Source organism: Plectropomus leopardus, chromosome 22 (assembly GCF_026936395.1).
Source record: "Plectropomus leopardus strain MGB_pleo_1.0 chromosome 22, ASM2693639v1, whole genome shotgun sequence".
NCBI classification, from domain to species: Eukaryota; Metazoa; Chordata; class Actinopteri; order Perciformes; family Serranidae; genus Plectropomus; species Plectropomus leopardus.
Window position 1 is genome coordinate 6484304 of NC_142197.1, and position 12352 is coordinate 6496655.

The 12352-nt window shown below is 38.0% G+C and overlaps 1 protein-coding gene across 1 annotated transcript; it reads left to right on the plus strand.

Moving 5' to 3' along the window:
* Nucleotides 1-8312: 8312 nt before the first annotated feature.
* On the plus strand, nucleotides 8313-11948 carry rps16 (ribosomal protein S16). The gene is made up of 6 exons (XM_042511324.2): nucleotides 8313-8415; nucleotides 8505-8556; nucleotides 9123-9224; nucleotides 10080-10176; nucleotides 10497-10544; nucleotides 11762-11948. Exons 2-6 carry the CDS (start codon nucleotides 8509-8511, stop codon nucleotides 11905-11907), a joined length of 441 nt encoding a protein of 146 aa, XP_042367258.1. The 5' UTR covers nucleotides 8313-8415; nucleotides 8505-8508; the 3' UTR covers nucleotides 11908-11948.
* Nucleotides 11949-12352: the final 404 nt, after the last annotated feature.

Genomic DNA, 12352 nt, shown 5'->3' on the forward strand with positions numbered 1-12352 from the left:
TTCATCATTGTATTCCCAGATGTTGTCAAGAGCTCAGTGTTCCAGCGCCCATCAGATAGAAACATTGGAAAGAGGAGGGGAAAAAAGAGAAGATCGAGGAATAAAGAGGGCTTTGCTGTAGTGGCGACCCTCTGTGGCTTTATCACCGCTGATGTCAGCCAGACCCCACATGGCCTCGTTCTCACCCCGCTGCTACTGCCTCATATGTGAACCCCCCACACTGAATGGGTGAGATGGAAGTAGGGGGAGACCGAGAGCGAGATGGAACAAGAGGAGGGTGATGAAGCAGATTGTGTGGGCGAGCTGAGTGTGTGTGTGAGTGAGATTGATCGAGGGGAAGTACTGGCGCATGTGTGACAGCGCAGACAAATGGCGAATGAAAGGCTGTTATGTTGGCAAGTTTGGCCCTGCTCTACTGCCAGATCAGCTCCATGAATTCAAAGTTTCGAGTGCAGCTTTGAACCTCTCAACCTGCTCCATAAACAATAAAAATTCATAATGAGGCTTTTTGAGTCAGCAGGGTGGAATAATTTTCTTCTCTTAAACCAAATTTGATGGTTTATTACACCCCGTTTTGTCAAAGTCAAGTCACAAAGGTGCAAGAATACAAGTCAAAAGTCATATATTACATGTAATCATGAGCCAGTAATTTTAATCAGAAACACTGCAAACGTGACAAATGTGTTGATGGTACTTAAACGGGAAGTACTGAAACTCCAGGTGAGATAGTAGGTTGGTGTGGTAGATGGTTCCAACAAACACAAAACTTTCCCCCAGGAGATCAGTGCTTGTGTCGCACCTGAAAGTAAACTTATCGGGTGTTAATTTAATGTTCATCATCACCATGTTTCTTTTTTTGAACCTAAATTATGTAATTTTACTTGCCTAAGTCTAAACCTAGGCAGCCTTGTAATATTAATGAATGAATGACTGAATCTTTATTTTGAACACTTAAAAACAAAAAACACAAATAAAAACAAAACGGCCTATACATCAATCTCAGTAAGATACTCAAACCACTTAAACTAAATATCACATGTTCGAAAAAGAGTAGGAATTAAAGTGACCAATTCCTCATCCGTTAGCTAGTTAGTTAAAAATAAAAGCATAATAATTTAGGTAATAAAATACTTGGTGTCTGTATGATTACAAACAGTAACACTACATAAGGATTTTTTTTTAAGGATTTTTGTGTGGCTGTCTGGCTCCGGAGTTAGGTGAACAAGATGATGGGATGAAGAAGCTCAGGGGGAAAAAAGGCAGTGATTTATTAACCAAAAATCATAACTGAAACAGAGGAAAGAAAAAAGTCCTGGGAAAAAATGAACAAAAAGCAACTGAGATAAGAAACAACTGAAAATAAAAATCGCAGCCTCACAACAAGCTGCCACTTACAATCATTCCCCCGTCAAAATCCAGTGGGCTTCTTATAACCCCTCCTGGCCCCGTCCTAATTTGACTCCTTGACTGTATGGTAAACCAAAAAAAAGGGGGGGGGGATAAGTCTTAAACTTGATTCAAACAGGCCAACATCAACAGTAAACTGGCAAAATATGTACAGGTATATATTCCTCTCTCTCAGATGAATTATGCTCCCAAATCCTCTACCTGTCAGTCACCAGTGTCTGATCACCGAGCCAGAGGAGCTCAGTCTGTCCTCCCCCTCTCTCCTCAGCCCAGACTGCCAGCAATGACACTGACACCAAAGAGCAAAATCATCACTATCATCAAAAAACCAGGTTGGTACAAAAAGATGTAACAAACACACAACGCTGGTTTACGAAAAAACTATTTTGTTAGACATTTCATTGATAAAAGTGGAGATGAGACACCTAATTGATTGCTTCACTCTGACTAACGAGGCACAGATGGCCTAATCAAGTCTGCTGACAGTGACTGCTGTTGGGGATCTGGGTGTATGAAAGAGTATGGAGATAACCTTTTCAGTGTCCATGTATGGAATTATTTATATATATATATATATATATATATTGAATAAAAAATACAGAAATACATTATTTAAACTTTATGTTTTTGATTTTTTCCTCAAAATCACACATCCAGTACACTGTTTTATCCCCCTTTTTGGAAAAGAGCATGGACAGAATCTGTGTAAAATGTTTATTTTCTGTGATACTGTTATCAACTTTAAATTTTGAATAGGGGAGGCTTTATGCTATTGTGCCATTGTGTTTTCCAGATCATACGTCCAAGTTCTAGTCATCTGCGGCATCTTTTATAACTTATATAACTCAATGACAGAAGCACTTACAGCGATTCTGCCTGTTGGGGAAAAACTACCTTCCAAATAAGACCATGCATATACATGTTCTAAAGATGGAATAAAAAACAGGTTTTATGTTATGTAGGTATGCCTTAGATAGGTGCTTTAGGTGAATGATAATTATATATGTTTTTGGAGATTTTTGCTAAACTTCTTTAAAAATAATTTTCCAAATCTACAAAGTTGTTGCAATTTAGTTCTTGCCAAGTAATGTTTTCAATGAAATCAATTGAAATTGCTCAGATTTCAAAGGTTTAAAAACTTGTAAAGGTGTCTGAACGCAGCAGAAGAAAAGTGATGTTGATCCACGTTTCAGAGAGTTAATTCTAGGTTATTTGGATCCAGCTCAACTATCTGTACAGAGCATTGCATTCTGGGAGTAGAGACAATATGTCCGCTGCACCTCTGAGCCCGCTCACGTCTGCATTATCCTGTGGCCCCGGCTCCGAGGCTGGATGGAAGTTGACAGAGCACGGGACAGCTGCAAGGCCCATTGCTATGTAGTAAATGCGAGCTGAAATAGCCAAATTAATGGAAGGGGCTCAAGTCCAAACCAGGGTTCAATACCGGGCTACATTTCAGTGCTATGAGCTGTCACCCACTCAGGCAGACGTCAATATTTACCGCTGCCATGGCACAGCGACAGGCAGAAAAAGGGGGTGTGACAGCCATTTTGGTGCCTCTTACTTCGAAGGTTGACTGTATGCCAGTTTTTGGAAACCCCCCTTTTTTTGTGGCATATAAACCCACCACCTCGGGACTGTTGTTTCTTAGAAAGAGGCCTGAAAGTGACAGATGTACTGGCACCACACAGTGACTGTGTTTTGGAAGGTTTGGCACATGTACAACGCTCACTGAAAATCAAATGCTATTGTTTTATTTTCAGGTTACGTATTTTTTATTTATTGTATTATTTATAGATATTAGGGGTTGAGAGAGAGCCAGGGCATAATGCATTTCATTGCATTAATGTACACAATACTTTGTAATGTATATGACGATAAACTTGAACTTGAACAAATGCAGGTGTTGCGTGCCCAGTCTGAAATGTAACTTTAGAACAGCAGTAATAAAGTATGTAAATCAAAACTCTTAAAAAAAATGTAACTTTTTTTTTGTTTTATTTCACGTTTGCATATTGTCTCTTATCTTTGTTTCCATTTTAAGTTGAAAATATTTCAACCTTGTGATTGTGTATTTTCTGTTTTTTTGTCTGCAAAACTTATTTTTGAAAAATGCTATATTAATAAAGTTTATTATTATTATTACATACTAAACTGAGACTTTAAATGTGTTCAACAGGGATGGTTCTAGTGATTATGGGGCCTTAAGCGAGATTTAGTTATTTTAAAGTTCACCTGTCTTTGAGCTGAATATTATCATCTGTTGTATTTATCCTAATATTTTATCAACTATGTGCATATTGTGTTTTTAATTGTGCGTAAAGCACTTTGTAACTTATTTTGAAAAATGCTTTATAAATAAATAAAGGCATTATTATCAATATTGTAATGTCACCATTTGTGTATAAAAATGGCATAAAATGTTATTTTTCAAAGATGTTTAGAAGTTTAATTTATATCTTGTCTCGTGTTCAAAGAAAAAAAAATCTCTTTTCTAGGGTGCCCTAAGCAGCAGCTGCTTATATTGCTTTATGGGTAAAATATTGGTACATTTGAACATTTCACAGGAAAACGGTGGGACACGGAGAGCTATTTCTGGATCCTCGCACAAGGATATAAAAGGTAAGACCTGTTGCCTTGAATCATATTTCTCCTGACTTGCAGATTCATTGGCTTCACAGCTTCTTCTTCAGGGAAGACACTTTTCTGCTTCATGAGCCCAAAAGAGTTTTCCCCTCGTTGCCACGGCGACCACGACTCTGTATACCTCACAAAACCTTTCGCGCCCCTCTTGGTCTCTCCGCCTACCAGGGTTTTAGCAGATCTTCTCCTTCTGCTCAGGGAAACTTCAATTACCGGCAACACTTTTTCAACCACCTCAAGGCCTATTATGGTCAAATGAGACGCTATGGCCGGCCAGGAACGGCATCTCCTCCCCTGTAAATCTGAGAGCGTTGTCTCATGCTCACGGTGCTGTGACAGGACAAGGTCGAGGGGTCGCGCCTCCAGGTGATGTGTTTCCATAAGGCCGTGGAGAGGAAATGCACATATATGGTGCTGTCTTTATTTATTGCCGGCTCTTTTACTGGATGACTGCAGACTCTCCTCCTTCTGTGAGCTCTGCATCTCTTCCAAAGCACTGAAGCTCGGTGTTTGCCTCTTTACAAAATGTGGGATTTGAGTGTGTCAGGATCTTTTAAGAACATTATGATTTTATCTACCATGTGCCAATACAATAATGTGATTGTATTGGGTTTTCAGTCCCCTGCAGATGGAAAAATGCCCTGACCCAAAGCAACTATCTGAGAGTGCTTAACCCTTTGAAACCTGAGCAAATTAGTTTGATTTCTTTCAAAAATGTGGGTAGAAGACAATGAACAACTTAACAAGACATAGCACGAAGATAAGCAAGAAATTAGCGAAAGTAAACGGAAAATCCCTTTAAAATAAGCAGAAAAAAGAGAGGTAAGTAAAAATAAATAAATAAATAAAATTACCCCACAAAAAGTGCTTAAAAATAAAATAAAATAAAAAGGCTATATGTCTACATTTTTTTGTGATGTGGAGGGAGAAGGCTATAAGCTACTTAACAATTCATGGCCCAAAAATTAGCAAGAAAAAAAAAGAAAAGAAAAGTGAAAAACAAAAACAAACAAGAAAATTACCCAGTAAAAAAACGTTGAAAAGTTAGAAAATACATTATTTTTTTCTGTAAATTAATAAATTAATTGATTATAATAATTATAAATATAGATTTTGGTGTTTTTTTGGACATTTTCCCCACTTTTTTTTTATAATTGTTTCTTTAAAGAATCTCCTCCGCCATTTTAATACTAATTTTCATACTATTTTCTTGTAATTTCTAATTTCTTGCAATTTTGAGGCCAAATTGCTTGTTGCTTTTCCCTCCATGTTTTCAAAAGAAGTCAAATTGCTCAAATTTCAAAGAGTTAAACAACCTGTAAAAGGCATCTGAACGCTGCACAAGAAAATTGATGTCAATCCAGGTTTCAGAGGGCTAACTCCAAATGTTTGAGAGGTCTGGACATTGTTAGATGAAGCTGACAGTTAGCAACACAAAAGGATTGTATGCTTTAGCCGAACAGAGCAGGAAATCAGGGACGATTCAGCGTCCTTAACATGCTTCCTATGCAGACGGTGACGGGGGCCCCGAGTGACCCATAACACAAACACAGGTCTATCTGAACGCTTATCGTCCAGCCGGGGTCCCCTCACAGTGCTTCCTCTGTCTGCCTGACTCTGTTGTGGATATTGGCAGTGTCAGTCTGCAGCAACATCCCTCGCATTTATCTGCTGGCTAATAAACTCGTCACACTTGTCACATATAAACTGAAAGGGGAAGGGCAGTAAAAAGAGAGAGTGCCGTATAGAAAAGAGCAGATCTGGACTAAGTCCTTCGTATAATGACTCCTCAATGGAGCAGGCACCATTCGTCACCACAAGAGCATGAGGGGGAAAAGGTCCAAACACTGTATGTATAAGTTCATTTAAGCACAGACCATTTCTCATTCTGCTGCTGTTTTACTGCTGTATGAAAACTGTCTTGTGAATTTGGAACATGGAGCAACATCACTTTCCCTGTGCTACTTTTAGACGCCTTTCACAAGTATTTAAACCTTTGAACCCAGAGCAAATTGGTGCAATTTCTTTCAGAAATATAGGAAAATGGTACTGAGCAACTTGGCAAGAAATGTTCCCCATTTTGCAAGGAATTTATTTTTAAAAAGCTTAAAAATGTCTAGAAAAAAAAGCTAGGGGAAAACTATATTTAATGATTATAATTCCATATTTAAAATTATGTTACATTATTATTTTTTTCAGCCCTTTTTAAGGGCATTTCCTCGTTTATCTTTTTTTTTTTTTAACTTATTTTTATTTATTTATAGTTTTTTAAAACTAATTTTCGGGTAATTTTCTTGTATTTTTTACTATTTTTTTTGCAAATTTTTGGGCCATTTATTTTGTTGCCTTCCTCCCAGGTATTATGAAAGAAATCAAGACAATTTGCTTGGGTTTCAGAGGGTCAAAGCTGCACTCACGGTTGTAGATTTCAGGGGTGACAGGAGACACGTACTCCATAACATTCAGAACATGTGGATTTGTCGAGTACAATAGTTCCCTCAAAAATGTATAAAGTAGCATGAAAAGAAGATACTCAAGTAAAGTACAAGTACTTTAAATTCACACTTAAAATCTGTACTTGAGTAAATGTACTTAGTTACTTTCCACCACTGTAAATTAATATACAGTTTGTTCCACTGCCCCCAAGTGGACAAACACTAAATTAATGTTACATTAAAAAGTACAGGATCAAAGCTTTACTTTCAGCATGTTTACAGGTCTGAGCTGTTAAAATATCTAACATAAACATTTAAATCTGCTCTCACACAACTGTGGCTTCACACACACCACTTTGGTTTGAATTTGGGAGCCCAGGCAGCGGCTCAGCACGCGGCCCAGAGGGGAGTACGCATTCCTGCTGACAATAAAAGAAGCCAGGTGCCTTTTCACCCGTGGCCGACACTATAAACAGCAGTCTCGCTGCAGTAAATGTCAGACATAGGTAGGCACAGCGCACATGACTCACGCCACTGTATACAGACTCCCAAGATGCTATCTATCTTCAGTCCTGCTCTGACCTGGGAATGGCCCTGCAGCTTCCCTCCTTTAAGGGTAACACCGTGCCACAATGCTGACACTTTTCTCTCGTTTTGAGCGTCCCTCTCAAGTCTTCGGTACAAATTTTCACCCTCATATCAATCTGTTTGACCCAATCAACACAAAGACTTCACTTGTTTGCGTCAACAGCACATCCGTGGCAAATCTTGAGAACATTTTCCTCCCACGAAGCTCGGTCACATCAACATTGTCCAACATTTGTGGTCAGATCAAAGTCCGTCTCTTGTGTACGACTACAGTTTTGATATTTGATGTCCAAAAAGCTCACCACTTCCTTTTTCCCATGTCATGTCCCATTCCCATACTCCGACCCGGAGCTCCTCAGCCCCCAAGCAGCACTGAACCACATGACCTCTGTGGTTTGACTCACCATTAACTTAGAAATTCAGTTTGATGACACCAACGCGCAGTGACTTTGTAGTTTGCTGTAAACTGTTGGGATGTGATGCAGGAGAAACGAACGCTTGGTGCAGATCTCTGCCAGGCAGCATCTGGCTGATGATACAACCTTGACCCTGACTGAGATGGCAATGATGTCATGCTTAAAATTGTGTTGTTATTTTTTACCAACACGAGAGGGTGCTGGTGTGTACGGATCCAGACAAGTGGGATGAGGAGGAGAATCACATTCATTCTTTGAAATCTGCATAAATTGGCTTAATTCCTTTCAAAGACACGGAAAAAAGCAGGGAAAAACTTAAGTGAACACCCCCTAATATATAGTCAAATAAATAAAATAAAATAAAATAAAATAAAATAAAATAAAATAAAACTACTTGAAAATTGGGAGGGGGGCACAAAGAAAAAATGTAAAAAAAAAAAAAAAAAAGGAAATAAAACATAACAAAAGATCTGCTTAAAAAAAATAATTCTGTAAAAATAATCTAGAATATATATAATTAAAATATAGTTTTGGGACATTTTAACCTAGCTTTAAAAAAAAAAAGACAGTTTCACAGTTTTTGTTTTGTTGTCTGATCTGCTTTGATATTTTTGACACCCTAAAGTCACCTTTTAAACTATTTTCAGGACTTAATGGTGCACATAAAAAGCTGCCTATATGATGTCAGTCAATTTTCCAAAAACACCCCTGATTTCTAGTGATAAAATCCCACTTTTAATAAAATAAAGTGGCTATTTTTAATTAACAACTGCAGTCTATGAAGACAAAATGTAAAATGGAGGTAGAGCGAGGGCAATTGTCGCAAATCCTACCGCAAATCACCTCTGAAGTGTCGTGAAACAGCCCCTGATGTTCGGCGTGTGAAACCCCGTCGGTCTCTCCGTACGGCACCCCTGCTGAAGACGGTATGTTCCCCAACATGACCCGATAAAATACTATAAAATACACTTTTTTAGTGGTTACTAACGTTACTGCTGTTCCCTGTGTGTTTCAGAAACATGCCAGCTAAAGGTCCATTGCAGTCTGTCCAGGTTTTTGGACGTAAAGTAAGTAAAATATAGAAATAATTCCACGTGTGGTGCTGTGGCTAAACTGTCTTGCTAGCGCACATTAGCTAAAGTTGCTAAAATGACGAGGTGGCGTGTCGTAGTTTTACACCGTAGTTAAACTCTTTTGTGGGTAAATATAGATTTTAAGGGACATTTACAGTATGCCAGAAGTTTTAGTACTGTTGTATATGATCGTAAAGCGCCTGGAAATTGTTCGGTTTCGCTGTGATTAGATCCGGCATAGCTAACGTTAGCTAGCCGGGTTTTTAGCATCGGTTGTGTATCTGATACTTTACAGAAAATGACAACTTTAGATTTAGCTCACGTGTCTCAGACAAACATAAATACTAATCCCTCTTCTCATTGACAAGGTCTGCAGTATTAGTCCATCATATAGCCCCAGAAATTAGTACTTTTCTCTACCAAATGCTTGATTTAGAACAACACACTATGACTAATGTGCATTTAATTTAATTAATAGGAAGATTAACTGTAAAATATACCTCAGAAGAGTAGCCTTGGTTTGGTTATGATGATATCTGATGAGTTGTCTTGTGTCATAGAAAACCGCCACAGCAGTCGCCCACTGCAAGAGGGGAAATGGACTGATCAAGGTGAACGGCAGACCCCTGGAAATGGTGGAGCCTGCCACCCTCCAGTACAAGGTGAGTCCCAGCATCACTGTGCACATGGATGATGGAGGGCACAGCTTTTAACATCTGTGACTGGATTGGGAGTGCAACGTGACTTGGGTGTCATTTGTAACCTGTCCTCTCAATAATATGCATTTCCAGTGGAAGTGCAGCCTTACTGTCTTTCCTGGCCTACTTGATAACGTTATCATGGGGTTGCAAATTGTAAACACATTTAGTGTTACCAGTGATCAATTAATTGTGATTTTAAAAAGAAAGCAGAAACGTAAGAACTTTGCTTATGCCAAACAATATTAAATACTAGTTTTTTTTTCACAACCTCACAGCAACATGCTGCATATTCATTGATACTATTGCGTAGCCGGTGAAACATAAAAACACATGAAACGCAATGAATATAATTTCGTCTCTGTGCTCTTCTTTGAGACAGCGAGATGGCCAGCTTGTTATGAGTTATTTTGAGCACTTTGTTTGCTAATGCGAGTCACTGAGACATTCTTCCATTTGCACCATTCTGCTGATAGCTTAAATGTAATAGATTACACATAGTTTGTCAGAATCAGATCTTTATTTAATTGATCACATTGTACATGTACAATCATCAAATTCTTAAAAATTGGATTACATGGATTGCCAATTAATTATCTTCCCCGTGTTATACAAATTATCATTTGAAGGTAACTATTATTGCAGATGTGGCATAAATTCTGTAACACCGCAGAGCCCATTGAAGCTTGTAGAGGTTTAGTAATATCTCCAGGAACCAGCAGTATTTTGTAAAGTTCTTTTACACTTGCAGATATCCTAGTAAACATAATTATTTTTTTTTGACAACGTGGTTGATATTATATGCTGCTCTGTTTTTAGCTTCTGGAGCCAGTGCTGCTGCTGGGCAAGGAGCGTTTTGCTGGAGTTGACATCAGAGTCAGAGTGAAGGGTGGTGGACATGTCGCACAGATCTACGGTAAGCTTTTTATTGTATATTAGAATTTCTAATGTGTATAAGCATTTTTTTTTTACCGTTTTTATGAACATATTTTATTAGCATTTAAGTCATTACAAGTAATCTTAATAATAAGCCCACACCGCCCCTCTCATCCCCGAGCTTTAGAAATATTAACGAACATGATAACTACATATCAACACATATGATTTAATATTAAGAATGACTAAAGTAAGTTAGTGTAAAACAGAGAAAAGGAAGAAAGGGATACAGACATTTAAAATAAAATCAGTAATCATCAAAAGATTTTTTTAACCTTTATTTTTGTTTTTGTCTTTCAGCCATCCGTCAGGCCATCTCCAAATCCCTGGTTGCCTACTACCAGAAATGTGAGTATTATGTAATTTTTTTAGAATTACTAATGCTTTTGTGAAAACACTTGACATAAATGTTTTAATAAAATTAACTGATTTCAGTTGTGTAGGAAGTGTTTTTAATGAAGTGGTGTATTTTACAAACACATTTCTTGACAAAAGTTGTCCATTTTTGTGTGACCTAAAGAAGCACACCCCTGTAATGCCAACTCACTGATGCTACAGATCTGACGACATCGTTGACACTTTGTCAAATCAGAAATCAGCGAGTTTATCTGAAACAACAGTACAGTACTCAAGAGATTTTCAAAGCTTAAACATTGGAAATACACTCATGTTATTATATAAATATAAATGTTCCTTTTATTTAACCAGAGACAACAGATACAACTGTCAAACACCACAAATGAGCAAGAACAATTTCCAGGAAAAATGCTGTACAAAAAACTACACAAACATGTAACCTTCTAAATCAATTTCAGGGAAGTTTTGGGAGAAATCACATTTACCAAGAGTGCTATTTCCTCAGTCTTACAAACAGCTACAGCTACAAAAATGTCAAGTCCTCCTCATTATTTCAGGAAAATGGGGCAGGTCATTTAATAATCTTAAGTGGGAGGTTAAAATGGAAACTTGCTTGACTTGCTGTGAGTTGTATGCGCCGTGTTTAGCTGTATACTGAGTTTAAATGATGAATTTGTTGTGGGATAAAAAGTAACGGCATTTTGTCAGTGCAGTTCAACCAAACTTTTAGTGATGGATCTGAATTTATGAGCAGTACCCCGAGACTGAATGTCTACCGTGCAGATAACTACGGAGTATGCAACATGAGCTGTCAAATCTTTTAAATCTGTACAGTAGGCAGGCATTTTGTCTTCTCACGCCTTGTTCTCATAGAAACTGCCAGGTCGCTTACTCTGCAGCAACAATGTTTTCCACTTGGGTGAATTCTCATTTAATTTAAAACTTGTATTGAGCATAAATGAGAAGGAATTTTTTTTTTAGTGCTAAAAAAAAGTCGTGAAAATCTGAATGTACATACAAAGGTGTTTGCTACATTTTACAGAAAATGTATGTTTAGAAAACAAAATATCCTCTGAGAGGGTTAAATAAAGCACTTTGTCTAATTACACACAGTGTTCCTTACACACCAAAGTATGCAGAATGTGTCGGAGCACTTTTAATAAAAAACTCACAGAATAACCTGAAGTTTTTTTTCTGTTTCTGTGCAGATGTCGATGAAGCCTCCAAGAAAGAGATCAAGGACATCCTGATCCAGTACGACAGGACCCTGCTGGTCGCCGATCCCCGTCGCTGCGAGTCCAAGAAGTTCGGTGGACCTGGAGCTCGTGCCCGCTACCAGAAGTCTTACCGTTAATCCCCCTGTACATTTTCTTAATAAATTGGAGGAACAAAGAATTCAATTTGTCCACGTTTCATTAATAAGACTGCAGGAGAAATCACTGTATTCAACAAGTGCAACACTTCTCTTAGTCACAGCATGAGAAAAGACATTTTACAGTAAAATACATATTTCTTTGTCATAGTGTGATCAGTGCTGAGAAATGAGCTCTGAAGGTGTTTACAGTGAGTCTGTTGTAATAGTTTTTAGACAGTTTTGATTGCCTCTTTTTAACAAAGTCACTTATGCAGAGGAAGAACATGAGCAATATCTTCCCCCTCCAGCTGATGCAAGTGCAAGTCGAGTGGCTTTTTAACTTAACTTGACCTTTTGACCTTTGTATGAGGACAAGACCAGAATTTTCTACAAGGGATTTAATTGAACTGAAACATTAAGTTCGTCATCGTCACCTGAAATGATG

Excerpts from the sequence above, each read along its gene's own strand:
- rps16 (XM_042511324.2), top strand. The coding sequence starts at position 8,509 with ATGCCAGCTAAAGGTCCATTGCAGTCTGTCCAGGTTTTTGGACGTAAA. Across the intron at positions 9,225-10,079 it reads CTGCCACCCTCCAGTACAAG|CTTCTGGAGCCAGTGCTGCT; the intron begins GTGAGTCCCAGC and ends CTCTGTTTTTAG. Across the intron at positions 10,545-11,761 it reads GGTTGCCTACTACCAGAAAT|ATGTCGATGAAGCCTCCAAG; the intron begins GTGAGTATTATG and ends GTTTCTGTGCAG.